This window comes from Mixophyes fleayi, chromosome 2 (assembly GCF_038048845.1).
Source record: "Mixophyes fleayi isolate aMixFle1 chromosome 2, aMixFle1.hap1, whole genome shotgun sequence".
NCBI classification, from domain to species: domain Eukaryota; kingdom Metazoa; phylum Chordata; class Amphibia; order Anura; family Limnodynastidae; genus Mixophyes; species Mixophyes fleayi.
The window spans coordinates 90,325,067-90,344,435 of NC_134403.1; the positions used below are offsets into that span (position 1 = coordinate 90,325,067).

Here is a 19,369-nt window from a genome sequence, read left to right on the forward strand (position 1 = left end):
GTATCATAATTTAGTCAACTTTTAGCTCCATGAAAAGCCTGTGTGTGTGTGATCTTGTCTGAGGCACCAGCAGGCCCTGAGGAAAAGAACCAGTTCTTTGGTGTACAGACCATCTAAAAAAATTAGATTGTGACCCTGTTGGCTAGGCTGAGAAACCCAATTGTCATCTTTCAAGCTCACCTAACAGGATCATTTATGAGAGATCGATTTAATAAGTTATGATCAGCTACTGAAAAGGAGAAAATCAGTAGTTTCTCTTCATAAATTATGTGATGGCCATTTTACAGTGTTCATTGCAGGAGAAATCAGATTTCTCCTGCATAACCTATTTATCATTTCTTATCACAGACCCCATATATCAACATATAGGGGCGTATTCAATTGTCAGCGTTAACGCTGAAAAACGAGCGCTCAAAAATATTATCGTTTATACAGTAATATTGCGCGCGAAAACCGTTAATACTGTAGTTTACTCGCGGAATTTCAGCTCGCCGCTCAGGGAGCAGCGAGCTGAAATTCCGCAAGTAATAACCGTATTAACGGTAAGATTTTTTGAGCACTCGTTTGTTAGCGTTAACGCTAACAATTGAATACCCCCCACAGACTGTGAAGGTCTCCAATTTATTAAGCTGCAAAAAGAATGCCATCTATTCTCAACATGGCGTTACCTTTCCTTTTCAATGGGATCCAGAGGTGGAACTAATGAGCTGTGGACCCCAGAGCGGGGAGTAGGGAACTGGTGGCTATGACCCTCTGTATCTGCCATTCAGCGGGCCCCATTATCTCCATTGGGCCCCGGTGCACTGCAGCTGCCACACCTATGGTAATTCCATCACTGGATCAAGATGAAGTATATACTGGACTCACTCTTGGAAGTGCTGGCCTGTGAACATAGTACTTTCTCCATTCACCTGAAACATTAGGCTGTTAGTAAATGTGGAGGGGGGATTTGTTGGAGCACCCCGAGCACAGAAATTTACAGCAGCGCTGCAATTTGCAGCATGCATATTGTTTGGCATCACACTAGATAAATAAATAGACCCATTGGGGGGGGGAGAAATCTCCCCAAAAATTTCTATGCATCTGAAAATGAGCAGATTTCTTTCAAATCCCTGTTGTGAAGTCTCACGGACGCTCCGGAGACACTTTGCGGCTAATTGTATCCCCCCCCCCCCCCCCCCCCCCCAACGTTTCTTCATAGTCACTCTGCTCCTGCAATCCACCCTGTTCCAATGTAATGAATTCTGCTGCCTCAGTTGCTGTATAGGCTGCAATGCTGAAGCAAACTAGTGTTTGGTACATTGTGATACAATGTAACATGCTGGCTTGAGTTATTGTAATGCTGGTATATCAGAAACCTGTGTAGTAGTTCTTTGTGTGGTATCAGCATTGGCTGCTGGATGCTCCTGCGGACAGACCCCGTTGAGTTTGGGAATGGATACTGGGTGTGTGGCTGGCACTGGAAGCATATACATTACTGGGTGTGTGGCTGGCACAGATTCTGGGCGGGTCCTACGCCTGTCTCTATCCCTGTCTGGGCCGGTGCCAGGGGGAAGGATGCCGCAGTGTGTATCTGCAGCCTCCTCGGTCACCCTGAGAACACGCCGCCGTCAGCCCTCACTGCAGCCAGAGACTTCCCGTGTTACCGGGTCCGTGTAAGACTGCACCCGATCTGAGGACGGATCAGCTCTGGGCTGAGATTTCTTGCCAGTAAAGATGTCAGATGCTGCAGTGTTATCTTTAGATCATGAGCATCACCGCCCTGCGGGTCTCCATAAATGGGGCATGTCGTCACCGGCATCTATCGCCTTCACTTTAATTAAGCAATTACCCCCCCCCCCCCCCCAAAAAAAAAACAAAAACATACGTCAAATCACAGAAATGTTTCTCTTTGTGTTTATTATCACACGGGAGATGCGACTCGTTTAAAGAACGAAATATGACGTGCAAATCCCAGACGTGCAAATCCCAGATTTATATGATCTCCTAGTCAGTGGCAGTAAGAGGATGAAGTGATGGGGATGTACCCTGGAGTGCTGGGTAGGTAGCTCTAATTGAATGTGCAGTTTTCAGGACTGAGAGAGCGGACGGGGCCGCCATGATGAGGCTGAGGCGGCCGCCAGCTCCCGCCTCCCGGGTCCGTACATCTCGCTGCCGCGCCAGTCAGTGCGCACCACAGCTCATTAGCATAAGGCATGCTGACGTCACCGGGCGAGCGGTATATAAGCCGCTCTCCCGGTCTTCCGCCCCATTCTGTTACTTACATCCACTCTTAGCTGTTGGATAAAGTAACGTTTTATTTATTTATTTTTTTAAAATTCTTACTCTTCGCTGACTTCTCATCATTAAACATGGTAAGTAGAGGGGTGCTTATAGGGTTAACCTCAGCTGCCATCTCTGCTGTCAGATGTAACGGTATACAGATTTCATTTTTTTTGGGGGGGGGGGGGGTGATGGGTGTCAGTGCTTTATGGATATTGGAAAAATGTCCTGTTGCCTCTTTCCTGTAAATGGTGGGTGGGCTCCCTACTGTCATCCGTCTACTGCGGATCTTCCCGCGTTGTAGGTCTATTGGGGTGGTGCGCCCCCATATCCGGCGTGTACTGGGGCGGACACTGGAGCTGCCAAGCCCCCGGCACATACTGTATGTAGGTGGCTGCAGAATGGGACCCTGCCGTCTCTCTTACATTGTCTGCTGGTCATTCATACTGTAGGTGGCTGCAGAATGGGACCCTGCCGTCTCTTACATTGTCTGGTGGTCATTCATACTGTAGGTGGCTGCAGAATGGGACCCTGCCGTCTCTCTTACATTGTCTGGTGGTCATTCATTCTGTAGGTGGCTGCAGAATGGGACCCTGCAGTCTCTTACATTGTCTGCTGGTCATTCATACTGTAGGTGGCTGCAGAATGGGACCCTGCAGTCTATTACATTGTCTGCTGGTCATTCATACTGTAGGTGGCTGCAGAATGGGACCCTGCCGTCTCTTACATTGTCTGCTGGTCATTCATACTGTAGGTGGCTGCAGAATGGGACCCTGCAGTCTCTTACATTGTCTGCTGGTCATTCATACTGTAGGTGGCTGCAGAATGGGACCCTGCCGTCTCTCTTACATTGTCTGGTGGTCATTCATTCCAAATACCACTGTCTGCAGCCACCTCTCCATCACTGCTCGGCTCTCTATTTCCCCAGTCGTTTGCTCTGCCTTGTGGTCAATTAGTAATGTCTAAATTGGCTGGTCCCCAACTGCACTACATTTAGATTTCCTCCTGGGGATGCTTACCTACTTCAGCTAATGTCTTACCTGCATGTGGCTCTGCAGCACATGTGGTACTACAAGTCTCAGCATATTCTAATTATTGTGCCCACACAATTTCAGTTGAACTGAATAACTAAAGCCCAAAAGGTTGTACAGGAAGAGGTAATTTTTTTCCACTACAATAGACTATAAATGTATTTTTAAAAGAATTTTGGAGCCTGCCCAGTGGCTTGCTAGTTTAGCAAAATACTACATTTGCAGTGTGTCCAGCGTGCACTCCATAATGTAATGGCAAGAGCGGATTATAGCTGGCAGTTATGACATTTGGCATCTCTTCTAGCTAAGATTAGCCTTACACTGCCCATGTTATGTAGTGGGAGATGTGGTAGCTCTAGGTTACTAGCCTCGGTTATTACAAGAGATTTGCACTGATTTCTTTTCAGAGGTCACTCTTAACTAATAGGACCTGGTTGGAAATGCAGCAAGAACTGCTTTAATGTAGCATTTACCCCAAATAGCCAATAGGGCTCCTAAAGGCGTTACAGTATTCTGAATGGCATTGAGACCCACAACAGCTGTTGGGAGGGGCAAGTCAGCATTGTAAACTGAGTACTTCTAAAGAAACAGATCAATCTAGAAGGATAATCCTGATTCACTTGAAAGCCTCATGTAAATGTCTCTTTTTCCTCACTGGGGCGGATGAAGTGTGGGGGTGGGAACAGCTTGCAGACTAGTCTATGCAAACGTGGAAGTAACGTCAGCTGACTGCTGTGGGTGTGATTCATTGTCACTGTTTTAAAATGTAATCTTGGATGTTTAGTAAATTAATGGGTGGTGTGTTCTAAATATACATCAGTTACCCATTTATTAGGCTTTCGAAATTCTAACTAGTGACTATGATCATTCAATCACTTAATTGAGAAGGGCACAGTTTGCCTGCTTTCTTTTGTATTTTTTTAGGTGAAGTTTTATTAAAGCTGCACTACCTGTAGGAAAAGAACAAATCCTTAGGTGCCCTATGTGGAGCTCTGATGGCTGCAGCCATTTTTTTCCTGGAATCTGCTGTTTTTGTTAACTCTTTAAATGACTGCTAGGTCCTCTGATGCGTTATCCCTGTGCTTTTCTTTTCCCAGCGTGAGTGTATCTCTATCCACGTTGGTCAGGCTGGTGTGCAGATTGGTAATGCCTGCTGGGAGCTGTACTGCCTGGAACATGGCATCCAGCCTGATGGGCAGATGCCCAGTGACAAAACCATTGGAGGAGGGGATGATTCCTTCAACACCTTCTTCAGTGAGACTGGGGCTGGCAAACATGTCCCCAGAGCTGTGTTTGTGGACCTGGAGCCAACGGTCATTGGTGAGAGTTACTTTCTGTGATTTATCTTGATGTCACATTTATAGAAATTTATAATTGTTTGCTCAATATCCTATTTATTCAACTCAACAGACGAGGTACGTAGTGGAACATATCGTCAGCTATTCCACCCAGAACAGCTAATTACAGGAAAGGAAGATGCTGCCAATAACTATGCCCGTGGCCATTATACTATCGGCAAGGAAATTATTGATTTGGTCCTGGACAGAATCCGCAAACTGGTAAGTTTGTTTATTCATGCCTTTGTTTCTGTTGTCATATTTAATATTCTATTTAGTATTTAGAGTTTATCAGACACACGTAGTCCCCTTTTTTTAAAAAAAAATAAAAAAAATTGGTTTATCAGCTATTTATATAGCGCCACTGATTCCGCAGTGCTGTACAGAGAACTCATTCACATCAGTCCCTGCCCCATTGGGACTTACAGTCTAAATTTCTTAACATACACACACAGACCGGGCGAGACTAAGGTCAATTTAATAGCAGCCAATTGAACTACTATTTACTGTTATACAAACATGCCAAAAGCATACAATAGAGCTACAATTTCCATATGCATAATGCTAATAGAATCTTAATACTAACATATGAGAAAGAAGTATTTTGTTTTTACAACAAAGGTTGTTTATAATGGATTAAAGTTATGCACCCTTAAATATTGTGCCATCCATTTTGTTGCATGAGTGACTTCATGCACTTTGTAATCTGAGTCAAATATAATTTTATTTACTTCCATGACACTTGCTTTGTTTTGGACCAGCAGTATCACAAGGCATAATGTCACTCATTCAGTCTTTATTGTTATTGTGGTACCCCTTCACTATGTGCCAGTCCTGGCTGTGGGACTTGCTACATTCTGTTGGGTTAACATGTTATGAATTGTAAGAAGACTAGCCATACTTTGGAAAACATTGCAGATCTTGTGGAGATTCACTGCAGCTACTTGGTCTAGTTATTTTCCAACCATTGGTTGCTTTGAGGCTACATGCTTGGCAATATTTGCCCCATATATGAAGCTCAATAGACCAGCGCTAAATCGTATAGCCCAAAAAATACTTGTGCACCTAATGCCCCATTTAGAATTTGGATACAATCCAGCTAAAAGGTGGACAAACCATGCAATGTAAAGGGTTTGTATTTTGTAAGCAGTGAAAACTGACTGCTTTTGCATAAATGAAAGCGGCTTATTTTAACCCGGCTACTTAGCGTTGAGGTATGATCCTCTTCTCCCAAATCTAAATCTGTCCTCATAGTTTAAATTTGCCCCAAATTGGCTTTGTCTCTCTGGCTAGATTTACTCTTAACTCTAAACAAGGCCCATTGTGGAGTTTCACCAACAACAACATGGAGAAGAGACACGAGGAAATGGATATGCACAATATCTAGGCCTTGCCATTCTAAGATTGTGAAGTATATGTTTTGCGATGAATTCCCTTCTCCATAGCACATACATTGTCTTTGAGTATATGGGCTTATTTATTTATTTAGTAGTTCTTTTAATCCACTTCAAAAAAAAGTGTAGATCCATGTTGGTTAAATAATCTTTTAAACTTAATTGATATTTGCTAATTTTTTTTTCACCTTCTCAACAGGCTGACCAGTGCACAGGTCTTCAGGGTTTCCTGGTCTTCCACAGCTTTGGCGGCGGTACTGGCTCTGGTTTCACCTCTCTGTTGATGGAACGTCTCTCTGTTGATTATGGAAAGAAGTCAAAGCTGGAGTTCTCCATTTATCCAGCTCCCCAAGTGTCCACTGCTGTTGTTGAGCCCTACAACTCCATTCTGACCACTCACACCACCCTGGAGCACTCTGATTGTGCTTTCATGGTGGACAATGAGGCCATCTATGACATCTGCCGTAGAAATCTAGATATTGAGCGCCCAACCTACACTAACCTGAATCGCCTTATTAGTCAGATAGTATCTTCTATCACAGCTTCCCTCAGATTTGATGGAGCCTTGAATGTAGATCTGACAGAGTTCCAGACCAATTTGGTGCCCTATCCTCGTATTCACTTCCCTCTTGCCACCTACGCCCCAGTTATTTCAGCAGAGAAAGCCTACCATGAACAGCTTTCTGTGGCAGAGATAACAAATGCTTGCTTTGAGCCAGCTAACCAGATGGTGAAATGTGACCCACGCCATGGTAAATATATGGCTTGCTGCCTGTTGTACCGTGGTGATGTGGTGCCCAAAGATGTTAATGCAGCTATTGCAACCATCAAGACCAAGCGTAGTATCCAGTTTGTAGACTGGTGTCCTACTGGTTTCAAGGTTGGCATTAACTATCAGCCACCAACGGTGGTTCCAGGTGGGGATCTGGCCAAGGTACAGCGTGCAGTGTGTATGCTGAGCAACACCACTGCCATTGCAGAAGCCTGGGCTCGACTGGACCATAAGTTTGACCTTATGTATGCTAAGCGTGCCTTTGTGCACTGGTATGTGGGTGAGGGTATGGAGGAGGGAGAGTTCTCTGAGGCCCGTGAGGACATGGCTGCCTTGGAGAAGGATTATGAGGAGGTTGGGGTAGATTCTGTGGAAGGAGAGGGTGAGGAGGAAGGTGAAGAGTATTAAACCAGGTCTTGCTACTTTACAGGCATGTCCTTTTAACCATCAAACTTCAGCTGAACAGATGCTTTTTAATTTTTAAACTGTATTGACCAATCTTCAAATTGTTGTGAAGTTTGACAATCTGTTTTTTAGTTAAATGATAAAATATGCATTCATGTCATTGTTCCATCAAAGTAATTGTATCCGATCTGGAATAAAATGTATAAAAAAAAGAAAAAAATGTGATCCCTTAAGTATATGTTCTAATGTGTATTTCTTTAAAGGGGAGAGTCTACACTATAACTATGGTTCCCTGGTAAACAGAAGCAATATACACTAAAATAGACTTAAGTGGTACTAATGTGTAAGTGTCATATGTCTGAAAGGTATTTCATCATAAAAGTACCACTGTAGTTGCAGCTAATCAATTTTAACACAATTCTCCTGTTTGTCACTAGTGATCCAGTCAACTGTCCGTAAAAATACACAAAAGTACATTCAGTGGGTGACACTGGAAAAGTAAACAATTTTACATTTCTTTGGCTTTAATCCGTTAAAACGGGGTGGATATATAATAGCGATCAGCCACAACATTAAACCACTGACAAGTGAATAACACTGAGTCTCGTTACAATGGTACCTTCCACTGGGTGGGATATATTGGGCAACAAGTGAATATTCCTTTCTTGAAACTGATAAGTTGATAGCGGAAAATATGGATTGAGTGGCTTTGACAAGGGTCAAATTGTGATGGCTAGATGACATCTCCAAAACGGCAGGTCTTGTGGGGTGTTCCCGGTATGCAGTGCTTAGTACTTACCAAAAGTGGTCCAAGGAAGGGCAAAGTGCAACAGGGTTATGGGTGCCCAAGGCTCATTGATCCATGTGGGAAGCAAAGGATAGCCTGTCTGGTCCAAACCAAAGATGAGCTACAATAGCTCAAACTGCAAAAACAATGCTGGCTAAGATAGAAAGGTGTCAGAACACACAGTGAATTGCAGCTTTCTGCAGACTGGTCAGAGTACCCATACTGACCCCTGCAAACCACCGAAAGCACCTACAATGGGGATATGAGTGCCAGAATGATCATGGAGCAGCGCAAGAAGGTGGCCTAGTGTGTTGAATCTCACTTTGTTTTACATAATGTGGACAGCTGTGTGTGTTGTTTACCTGGGGAAGAGATGGCACCAGGATGCATTATGGGAAGAGTTCAGTGGAGGCAGTGTGATGCTCTGGGAAACCTTGGGTCCTGGCATTCATGTGGATGTTACTTTGACATGTAACACCTACCTAAGCATTGTTGCAGACCATGTACACCCCTTCATTGCAATAGCATGGTATTTCCTTATGGTAGTAACCTCTTTCAGCAGGATCCTGCACCCTGTCGCACTGCAAAAAATGTTCAGGAATGATTTAAGGAACTTGTGCTGGAAAAACAAGTCCGAGCCATGGAGGCCCCACCTCGCAACTTAAATAATCTGCTGCTGACGTCATGGTACCAGATACCACAGGAAACCTTCAGAGGTCTAGTGGAGTCAATGACTCGAGGGGTCATAGGTGTTTTGCTGGCATGAGGGTAACCTGCACAATATAAGGAGGGTGCTTTTAATGTGGATGGTCTGCAAATCTCCCCACACCCCTTTTCTTAATGTTCACAGCAGAGAAGGCCTTCAGTGCTTTTTCTTTTTGATCTGAGAAAGCAATATGAATAGTGATATATAGGTGTGGCCTTAACTAGAAAAATCAAAGGAAACCTTGGCGGGATACATAAAACCAGAGATAATAGTGTATACAAAATTATATATTTTTAATGTTTCAATAAATAGAATACATAGGCCTCATAAATTGGTAACTGATACCAAACATTTAAAAAATGCAGCACGGAGAGGGATTCCTTTTTCTTTTTTATTCATATTGCTTTCTGTCTGGCCTGGTCAATGGAGGAAGCCAGAGGGAGGAGAAGTGGGGGCGGGGACACAACCACAAGCTGGATAATTACAGTTCCTGTGTCAGAGAGAACAGAAGCAGAGTTAATATGACAAAGTAAAGATTTTCTGCTTTCAGAAACTTCACCCCCACCCCCCTAAATAAAGAAAAAACAAAACATTTTTGGGGGTATAGTCATTTCCCCATGTGAAACCTATCTGTGCTCAATGTTTATTGACCTAGCATTCTTATGTTGTATAGAAATACGAGCATATATCGCCAGTTTGATTGTCTTTTTAATGTCTGTGTACAAAGATAACTCAGGAGTGGCAGTTCCAGTGCTTACCTTTTATTTTATTTTGCTGCAACACAGGTCCGTATGATCAAATCTGCTGCACTGCATTTACATTGTGACAACCATTCCAATACCAAGGACTAAACCGTGACAGGGGCGTAGCATAGCTGACCTAATTAATAAAATGAACAATTTGTTTTTATTGTAAATATCACTGATTGGCTACATATTTAATTTCAGGCACTCGAAAAGGCCAAACTGCACATCAGTGTATCAAACAAAACTGCCCGCTCTAAAATGACAATCCCAATATTTTTATTTAAATTTTTTTCAAAATGTTTTATTTGCATTTTCAAACACAAAAAATATAATAGATATTCAATACATAGTTGTCAAATAGTAACATGTATCATAGACATATATGTATCAGATAATCACACAGCAATAAGAAAAGTAAGCAATGAAAAGTAGAAGATATAAATTGAAATGGAGATGACTACATTAAGAGAATATCCACTTGTTAGCAAACATAACTTAGCAGAATCAAAATCAAATCAGGTAATCATTTGTTTTTCTACAATACTTATACTGCATTTTGTATATGGTATATTTTTGTTCTTTGTATTGTTTATTTTATACTGTATTCAGTATTGGCGGAGGGAGAGGATGTGTGTGTGTGTGTTGGGGTGGGGTGAGGAGGTAGTATCACATAAGATGAGTTACCTAAAATAGTACATTACATCAAATTATGAGGGAACAGAGAAAATAGTGAAAGTCATTAATCATTCGATCCTAGACACCTATATAAGGACTATTAAAGTAATTCTATCATTTTCAAATAAGCATTGCCCAATCAATTGTATGTGTTTCGTAAGCACAAAGTGATTTATTTTAGCAGATGCACAAAGTGATTTATTTTAGCAGATGTAAATAGTCAACAATTCAATACATTATTATATTATGATACAGTACCGTACAGCCAATACCAAAAGATAAAATACATACCGATGCTATCGCATGTGCTCGCTGCGCACCCACGGGACCCGGTGGACAGTATATCTGTTAGAATACTGTGTCAGAGTTGACTGAGAGCCAGGGGGAGTGCAGCTATGATTATATACAGTACAGTGTTACACAGTGAACAATAGAGATGACGTTGATTGTTTCTATAAGTCCAGATGTTGGGTGGGTCCAGGGTAAACAGGTCATAGGCTGATTCAATCTAAGGAATCCAAAGGTGGGGGTCGTCTCTCCAGGGGGTCTACTCCTTTCATAGCCAGCATCATACAAAAGATTTATTCCCTAATATCAATAACTAGAGTATGCAATGTGCGATCTCCTTGCCGACTGCACCGGACAGATGCTGATGAATAGGGTTTAGGTATGATACCAGACATGCCACCTTTCCCACAACCTGAACTATATATATCACTGAAGTGTACGTATAATCATTATATATATATATATTTATATATATACTACTAATAAACCAAATATTATCTGTTCATAAATTACAGTGTAATGAAACCAATATGAATATGAATTATATAAATAACTAAATGTTGTAATGCGAGTGTGTGCGTGCGTATTTTACCGTGCGATCGCATCATGCCACGTGTTACGTGGCATACGGATCGCAATTGCACGGCAAAACAATATTACACCAATATACTTTCGTTCATCCAATTAAACGACTTTGACAGTCCACCCTTTGATAGTACAATAAACTAATACCTTAAAGATGTTATATGCAGGATCTCAGTACCACGTTTCATTGCTATGTAATGCGAGTCCCCCTTGGGGTATGACTACGCTGTTTGTAGATCTAAACAAGTTATCATAAGAGAGAGTCTTAATCCTCAAAACGATTTCTTCTTTTACTATAGACTGTACATTTCTGGAGCTTGGAGATAACCTTTTGTATGCCCTTCAAGGGTGCAATAAAACACTTAATACATTATTTGGAAAGGTACAGTAGAACGTGTATCAGCTATACAGAATTCTCTACTACAGTTCTTCAAGTTTAACAGGTTCTTCTGTCCAACGCATGTCTTTTAAGCTCAGAATACATTTAAACACTTCATGTTCATCAATAGCATCATCCTATGTCTATCAATAATGTCATATGCAATCTCCTTCAGCTTGCGTTAATATACACAATTCTAATAATGTCATCAGTTCTTTTCATCAACACTTGTGGGCGGGCTATTGTCTGTTCATTCTTCCCAGTCTCCGATACTCAGATTTAACAGTGATCGGCTTGCAAAGCATTGGGAGACTTCAGACTAAGGGACCTAGGTGTCGTACTTTTACCCCTAGTGACCTCCCACCCATAGTTCGGGTACCTCAAGAATATTTAGTGGGAAGAGAACTAGTCCTACTTGATATAATCACTGAGGCACGTGTGAGCACGCCCAGCACTTTGTTTGGTCTAAAACCTTACCCCCCCAAGAATGATAATCATTCTCAAGGATGCCTGCTCAAGTCCGAATATTACTGGACTGGCATCGCTGGGTGTACCTCTTTTTCTTTTAACCATGGGGTCACCGTACTTACGGACGTAATGCTACTCAGACAATAGCCCCTCACACTTTCTCCAAGCTCCAAGGTTTCCAAATTTTCCTTTACCCCTGAATTGAATAGAGTAATTGGCTGGACCGATTATGCTACTAACTTCTCCTCCATCCCCAATACCTCCTTATCATTACCTGAACCAGCCTCTGTCACCTGCTAATAATCAAAAGAATTAACCGTCCTGAGAAGAGAATGAAATGAGAGAACACAAAACAGGAAAAACTACAACTTCATGCTGGACAACAGTATTAGCCTTTGGCTCAGGTGCTACTAACTGCACTACATGAGTGCCCTTGGACCTTTCTCTGAGTGTTGGCCCCTCTGCAGTGGGTGGAATGGGCACCAGTGTGTCTCTGCTACCCTTGAAGCCGTGATGCTGGTAGCCTACACCTGGTACCTGTCTGTCAAATTACCTGAGCGAATCTTGACCTTTGTAGCACTCCAGGTGTAAGGTAAATAGTCAGTTAATACTAATGTTTTATTGGTATGCATTAAAAAGGGTATATATAAGTATACAACCTATATTTAAAAAAGCGAAGTATTAAAAATAATAGTGTTGAAAAGAATAAAGTTAAAATTTTGTAACCCTGTGGTGGAGCCAATCATTAGTATACTGATAGTAAGGAAAGGTCTGCCAAGTATAGGTCCCTTTCACATGTATGTACAGGATAGATAAGATGTAAAATAACCAAGGAATATAAACCAGGTTATAAAATCCTATAGTATGGTAACAGTATTGCTTTCACCAAAGCACTATTCCTGTTATATCTATGTGGACTCTAGGTGGCAGCAGAACATGAACTTCTTCCCTACAATGTTACTCCACTGGAGAGTATCTCTTTGTTATAGAATGTATCTAAATCGTAATCATATTCAGTGCCTAAATTACTAGGTATTCCCAGACAGACAAGTCATATGTGATGTGGCCTTACTTGTTTGAAAGCCGTGTTATAGCTCCTATTCCCAATCAAGTATATGTATTCCCTTATAACATATGGTAATAGTTTCAAGGAGACCACTCATTCATACAGTCCTAATTGAGTAACTTAGGGCTGCGCAAGATATGGTCAGAGTTTATTGCAATAGGATTTTATAACCTGGTTTATATTCCTTGGGGTCCACCACAGGGTTACAAAACTTTAACTTTATTCTTTTCAACACTATTATTTTTAATACTTCGCTTTTTTAAATATAGGTTGTATACTTATATATACCCTTTTTAATGCATACCAATAAAATATTAGTATTAATTGACTATTTATTTTACACCTGGAGTGCTACATAGGTCAAGATTCTGTCTTCCTTCCAAACCTATATGTTATATATATGACCTTAGCACCCCCTCACATAACAAAGTTAATTTAAGAGTGAGGTTGGTTGTTATCTAGAGCGGAGCGGTTTTTCCTTTTCCCCCCACTTTCCCCGCTATCCCTTTGAGATTACAAATTACCTGAGCCTAAGAAATTATTGCTCCACAACTTACTCTCCCGATCCAACATCCTGACAGTTAGTGTGACTTTTCAGGAAACAGTGTTTTGGATGTTCTCGGTTGCTGTCTCACTATTTACCTTCTCTCAAGGTCTAACCTAGCCTCCCAGTTACAATCTCATCTCACGAGGGGTCAAGAACATTTCAAAAACTGACAGGTTAGGAGTTTGCCCAGGAGTGATCTTTTGGTAGCGGGAAAGGACTAGTGGCCGAAGCTATCAGTCACTTCAATCAAGTTCCAACTCTTTGTTAGGAACCCCTCTAGCCGGTACAGCACAACCCGGAGTCTGCTCTGCCAGTCAGGTGTTCACTGGAGCCCCTAGTGGTGGGGACAGACTTGGCCGCGGACTAGCAGAGGGTCGTGAAGTGTGTACCGACTAGGGGGAATCCAGGTAAGCGGAGTGAAGTCCAGGCAAGGGTCAGGGGCCGGCAGCAGACAGGGAATCCAATACACGATCCAGGGTCAGGGGTCACAAGCACGGTAGCAAGGTCCAGATACAGGCAAGAAGGTCAGGGTCACAGGATACACAGGCAGGGTCAAATCCAGGCAAGGGGTCATACACAGGTAATCAGTCCAAACTTTTTGTTTTCTCCAATACTAACAGGAGCAGGAGCAGGTTAGCTGACAGGCAGACTGGACGCTATAACCAGCAGGGAGGCTAAGCCCTCCCTGTCTTATATACAGACTTTGGCCAATCAGGGCTTAGCCCTGCAACATGTCACAGCCCATGCCCCGATAATAATCAGCACACAGGCTATCTTAGCGCATGCGCCCGGCTGCCTCACTTGCCGGGGCGCACCGCTTGTTACACTCGGCGTCCGGCCGTTGCCTTGACAACGGTCGGGCCCGAGAACTGGAAGTGACGCCCCGGTCGTCATGGAGACGGCCGGGGCGTTCACTAGGAACAGGATGTGAGTCGCGGCGGTGCCTGAGGCCGCCGCGGCTCCTGACAGTACCCCCCCTTGAGGAGGGGTTAAGGAACCCCGACACCCAGGTTTTTTAGGGAATTTTTTGAAAAATTCTCTTACAAGTTTTGTAGCATTAAGTTTTCTCCGCGGGACCCAGGACCGCTCCTCCAGGCCGCGATTCCTCCACTGTACCAGGAAGTGCACCTGGCCCTGCACGTTCTTAGAATCGAGAATCTTCTGAATTATGTATTTTTGAGGCTTATTCCGATTCTGTACATGTGGACTTGGAAGCTGGGATTGATTGGGTATAGTACAGGCTTAAGCAAAGAGCAATGAAATGTGTTTGGTATCCTTAATGACCCAGGAATTTTCAACCTGAATGCCACGGCATTGATCTGCTTAATAATGAGAAACGGGCCGATGAATTTAGGACCCAATTTCCTGCAAGGCTGTCTGAGCCTTATATTTCGTGTAGAAAGCCACACTTTCTGGCCCACTTTAAGGGAGCAGGTGGTATGGTGGCGATCAGAATTTTTTTTCCAAGAAAATGAGGCCTGTCTTAAAGCGAATTGCACTTTTTTCCAAATGACCTGGAGGTCAGCAGCTGTGGAACGAATCTCCGGAATACCAGCGGATCTGAGGGAATACAAGGAATTGGATCTGGGATGGAAACCAAAGTTGCAATAGAATGGCGAGATTTGCGTAGATGAATGATATGAATTGTTATAGGCGAATTCTGCCCAGGGCAATAAGGACGACCAGTTGTCGTGAAATTCGGAAGTGTAGCATCGTAAGAACTGCTCCAAGGACTGATTAACCCTTTCAGTCTGTCCATTAGACTGAGGGTGGTATGCAGACGACAGGCTAATCTTGATTCCAAGCAGGGTACAAAAGGATTTCCAAAATTGTGCTATAAATTGTGACCCACGATCAGAAACAATGTCAACAGGGAGTCCATGGAGGCGGAATATGTGTTGGATGAACAGGACAGCCAGATTTTAAGCACTAGGGAGCCTGGCTAGTGGTATGAAGTGAGACATCTTGATGAATCGATCTACTACAACCCATATGGTGTTGTGTCCTGCAGAGAGCGGCAGATCGACAATAAAGTCCATGGACAAATGAGTCCATGGTTTTGCAGTAACGGGCAATGGAATCAATTGACCTACCGGACGATTCCTAGGAACTTTATTCCTGGCACAACCCTCGCAAGAGAGAACATAACTCCTGACATCAGTAGGTAACGATGGGCACCATACAGTACGGGATAAGATTTCCAACGTTTTCCAGATTCCGGGATGTCCAGCAGTCTTACTATTGTGAGCTTCTGCAAGAACCGCCTTCCTTAAATGAACCTGCACAAATAAACATCCGTCCGGGGTATTATCCGGGGCTATCCTTTGAAACCTTTGGAGTGTAATGCTCAGGTCTTGGGTCAGCCCAGCTTGGATTATTGAAGGGGGAATGATAGGTTCTGGATTCATAATAGGAACATGATTTGCTAGGAAGCTTCTAGACAGAGCATCTGCTCGGACATTCTTAGAACCTGGTTGGTAGGTGATTACAAAATCGAATTGAGTGAAAAATAGCGACCAACGGGCCTGTCTGGGGTTCAGACGTTTGGCCGACTGAATATATTGTAGGTTTTTATGAACCGTAATCACGGAAATCTGATGCGTGGCACCCTCCAGCCAAAGACGCCACTCTTCAAAGGCCCACTTAATTGCCAATAGTTCTCGGTTCCCCACGTCATAGTTGGCTTCCGCCGAAGAGAATTTACGAGAAAAGTAAGCACATGGGTGCAGACGGTGAGTATGAGAGTCTTTCTGAGACAATATAGCACCAGCACCGACATCAGAGGCGTCAACCTCAAGAACAAATGTTTTTTTAGGATCTGGGTGTCTAAGGACCTGAGCTGATACACAGTCTTTTTTTAGGCTTTCAAATGCAGCTATTGCTTGAGGCGACCAATTAGTGGGATCCATTCCTTTGCGAGTCAGGGTGACAATAGGAGCCACGAATGAACCGTCTATAATAATTGGCGAAGCCCAGGAACCTCTGCACCGCTTTGAGATTATTTGGTTGCACCCAATCCAGGATAGCTTGGACCTTGGTTGGATCCATGGAGAACCCTTCCGAAGAAATTACGTAGCCTAGGAAGGATACCTTCTGCACCTCAAACTCGCATTATTCTAGTTTAGCATAAAGGTGGTGTTCTCGCAATCTCTGTAGGACCTGTTTGACGTGACCCTGATGTATAGTTAATGACTTGGAATAGATGAGAATGTCGTCTAAATAGACGACCACAAAACAATCAAGGAACTCTCGTAGCACTTCGTTAATCAGATCTTGAAACACAGCTGGTGCATTACTGAGGCCAAACGGCATGACCAGATACTCGTAGTGGCCGGAGTGTGTATTGAATGCCGTCTTCAATTCATCTCCCTCTCTGATGCGAATGAGGTTGTATGCGCCACGGAGATCGATTTTGGTGAAGACCGTGGCACCTCTTAAATGATCAAATAACACCGAGATGAGAGGGAGCGGATAGGTGTTCTTGACTGTAATTTGATTGAGACCCCGGTAGTCAATGCAGGGTCGCAGTCCACCATCTTTTTTTGACACAAAGAAGCATCGGGCACCTACAGGAGATTTAGATGGCCTGATGAACCGCTTCTCAGGATTCTCCTCAATATAAGCTTGCATGGACTTGGTCTCGGGACCAGAGAGAGAATATAAGCACCCCTTATGTAACTTGGAACCAGGAATCAGCTCAATAGCACAGTCGAAGTCTCGATGAGGCGGTAAGGTGTAAGCAGCCTTTTTGGAGAACACATCCCAGTACTCATGATATTGTGCGGGAAGTTGCTCCGGAATAGACTGGATTACACGCAGAGGCAGAGTCAAGCAGGACTGTGTACAATACGAGCTCCACTGGACAATTTCACCTTTTTCCCAATCCACGACAGGATTGTGACGGGAAAGCCACGGATGGCCCAGGATCAGCGGGACTGATGGACAGTCGATAACGAGGAGGGTTATGGCCTCGGAATGGAGAGCTCCTATGTTCAGTTGTAGTGATGGAGTCTCGCAAACAATTTTACCTCCAGGCAATGGACTCCCATCTAGACCACAAACTGTAACTGCAGAACAAAGCTTCACCATAGGAATCCCAGCAGAATAGGCAAACCCGATGTCGAGGAAGTTGCCGGCCGCTCCACTATCAATGAAGGCAGACAGGGCCACGGAACTGGCACCGAAAGTAATTCGTGCAGGAATCAGGACAGCATTCTTTTGGGAAACGATTTGCAACCCCAAGTGGACTTTTCCCAGACATGCTCCCTTTTCAGGTTTGTATGGACAAGAACAGGAAAAGTGGCCCTTATTGCCACAATAAAGACATAGGCCTTGTGACCGTCTCTTGTCTCTTTCCTCCGGAGGGAGGTGAAACGCCCCTGACTGCGTAGGCTTCTCAACATCTGTGGAGGCTGAAATAATTGCAGACAAACAAGAAGACGCCTCTTTCTCTGTCTTCCTCTCCTCGATCCTCCTGTTAATTTTAATGGCGAGTTGCATAGGGCTCTCCAACGAGGTGGGGGAAGGATACTGCACAAGTGAATCCTTAATCTCCTCTGACAGTCCTAAGCGAAACTGGCTGCGTAACGCTGGATCATTCCACTCACTGTCAGACGACCATCTGCGGAATTCAGCGCAGTATTCTTCTGCCAAGCGCAGGCCTTGCTTTAAGGCCCGTAGATGAGCCTCCGCAGAGGCAACTCAATCGGGATCATCATAAAGGAGGCCTAGTGCATTAAAGAAAGCTTCCAACGACTGCATGATAGGACTCGACTGTGGTAGGGTGAAGGCCCAGGACTGGGGGTCACCCTGCAGGAGGGAGATGACAATTCCAACTCTCTGCTGTTCTGAACCAGAAGACCGAGGCTTCAGTCGAAAGTAGAGTTTGCAGCTTTCTTTAAAATTCCGGAACAGAGCTCTATTTCCGGAGAACCGGTCCGGCAAATTTAACTTGGGTTCATCAACTGAACCAGAACTGAGCAGTGTAGTCCGGGGGACCCCGTCAGGGGAGGACAACCACTGGGACAGTTCCCGGATCATCTGGTAGAGGGTCTCAACATGACCCGCCAGGGCTTGAAGAGGAGACGATTTGGTTCCGCTTTCTTCCATACCAACTTCGTCTCCGAAAAGTAGGCCGGTTATAATGTTAGGAACCCCTCTAGCCGGTACAGCACAACCCGGAGTCTGGTCTGCCAGTCAGGTGTTCAGTGGAGCCCCTAGGGTGGGGACAGACTTGGCCGCGGACTAGCAGAGGGTCGTGAAGTGTGTACCGACTAGGGGGAACCCAGGTAAGCGGAGTGAAGTCCAGGCAAGGGTCGAGGGCCGGCAGCAGACAGGGAATCCAATACACGATCCAGGGTCAGGGGTCACAAGCATGGTAGCAAGGTCCAGATACAGGCAAGAAGGTCAGGGTCACAGGATACACAGGCAGGGTCAAATCCAGGCAAGGGGTCATACACAGGTAATCAGTCCAAACAGGTTTTCTCCAATACTAACAGGAGCAGGAGCAGGTTAGCTGACAGGCAGACTGGACGCTATAACCAGCAGGGAGGCTAAGCCCTCCCTGCCTTATATACAGACTTTGGCCAATCAGGGCTTAGCCCTGCAACATGTCACAGCCCATGCCCCGATAATAATCAGCCCACAGGCTATCTTAGCGCATGCGCCCGGCTGCCTCACTTGCCGGGGCGCACCGCTTGTTACACTCGGCGCACTTGGCAACGGTCGGGCCCGAGAACCGGAAGTGACGCCCCGGTCGTCATGGAGACGGCCGGGACGTTCACTAGGAACAGGAAGTGAGTCGCGGCGGTGCCCGAGGCCGCCGCGGCTCCTGACACTCTTATTCTATTCAATTCGTTCTACCGAGTACCACTACTTTATGTTCACACTGGTTTATGGCTAATTGAAAGTACGTGATTTGT

The 19,369-nt window shown here is 44.3% G+C and overlaps 1 protein-coding gene across 1 annotated transcript; it reads left to right on the top strand.

The window, feature by feature from the left end:
• The first annotated feature begins 2,240 nt into the window (after positions 1-2,240).
• On the top strand, positions 2,241-7,434 carry TUBA1B (tubulin alpha 1b). Its single transcript, XM_075199627.1, has 4 exons — positions 2,241-2,354; positions 4,391-4,613; positions 4,704-4,852; positions 6,224-7,434. The coding sequence occupies exons 1-4, from the start codon at positions 2,352-2,354 to the stop codon at positions 7,202-7,204; spliced, it is 1,356 nt and encodes a 451-aa protein (XP_075055728.1). The 5' UTR covers positions 2,241-2,351; the 3' UTR covers positions 7,205-7,434.
• Positions 7,435-19,369: the final 11,935 nt, after the last annotated feature.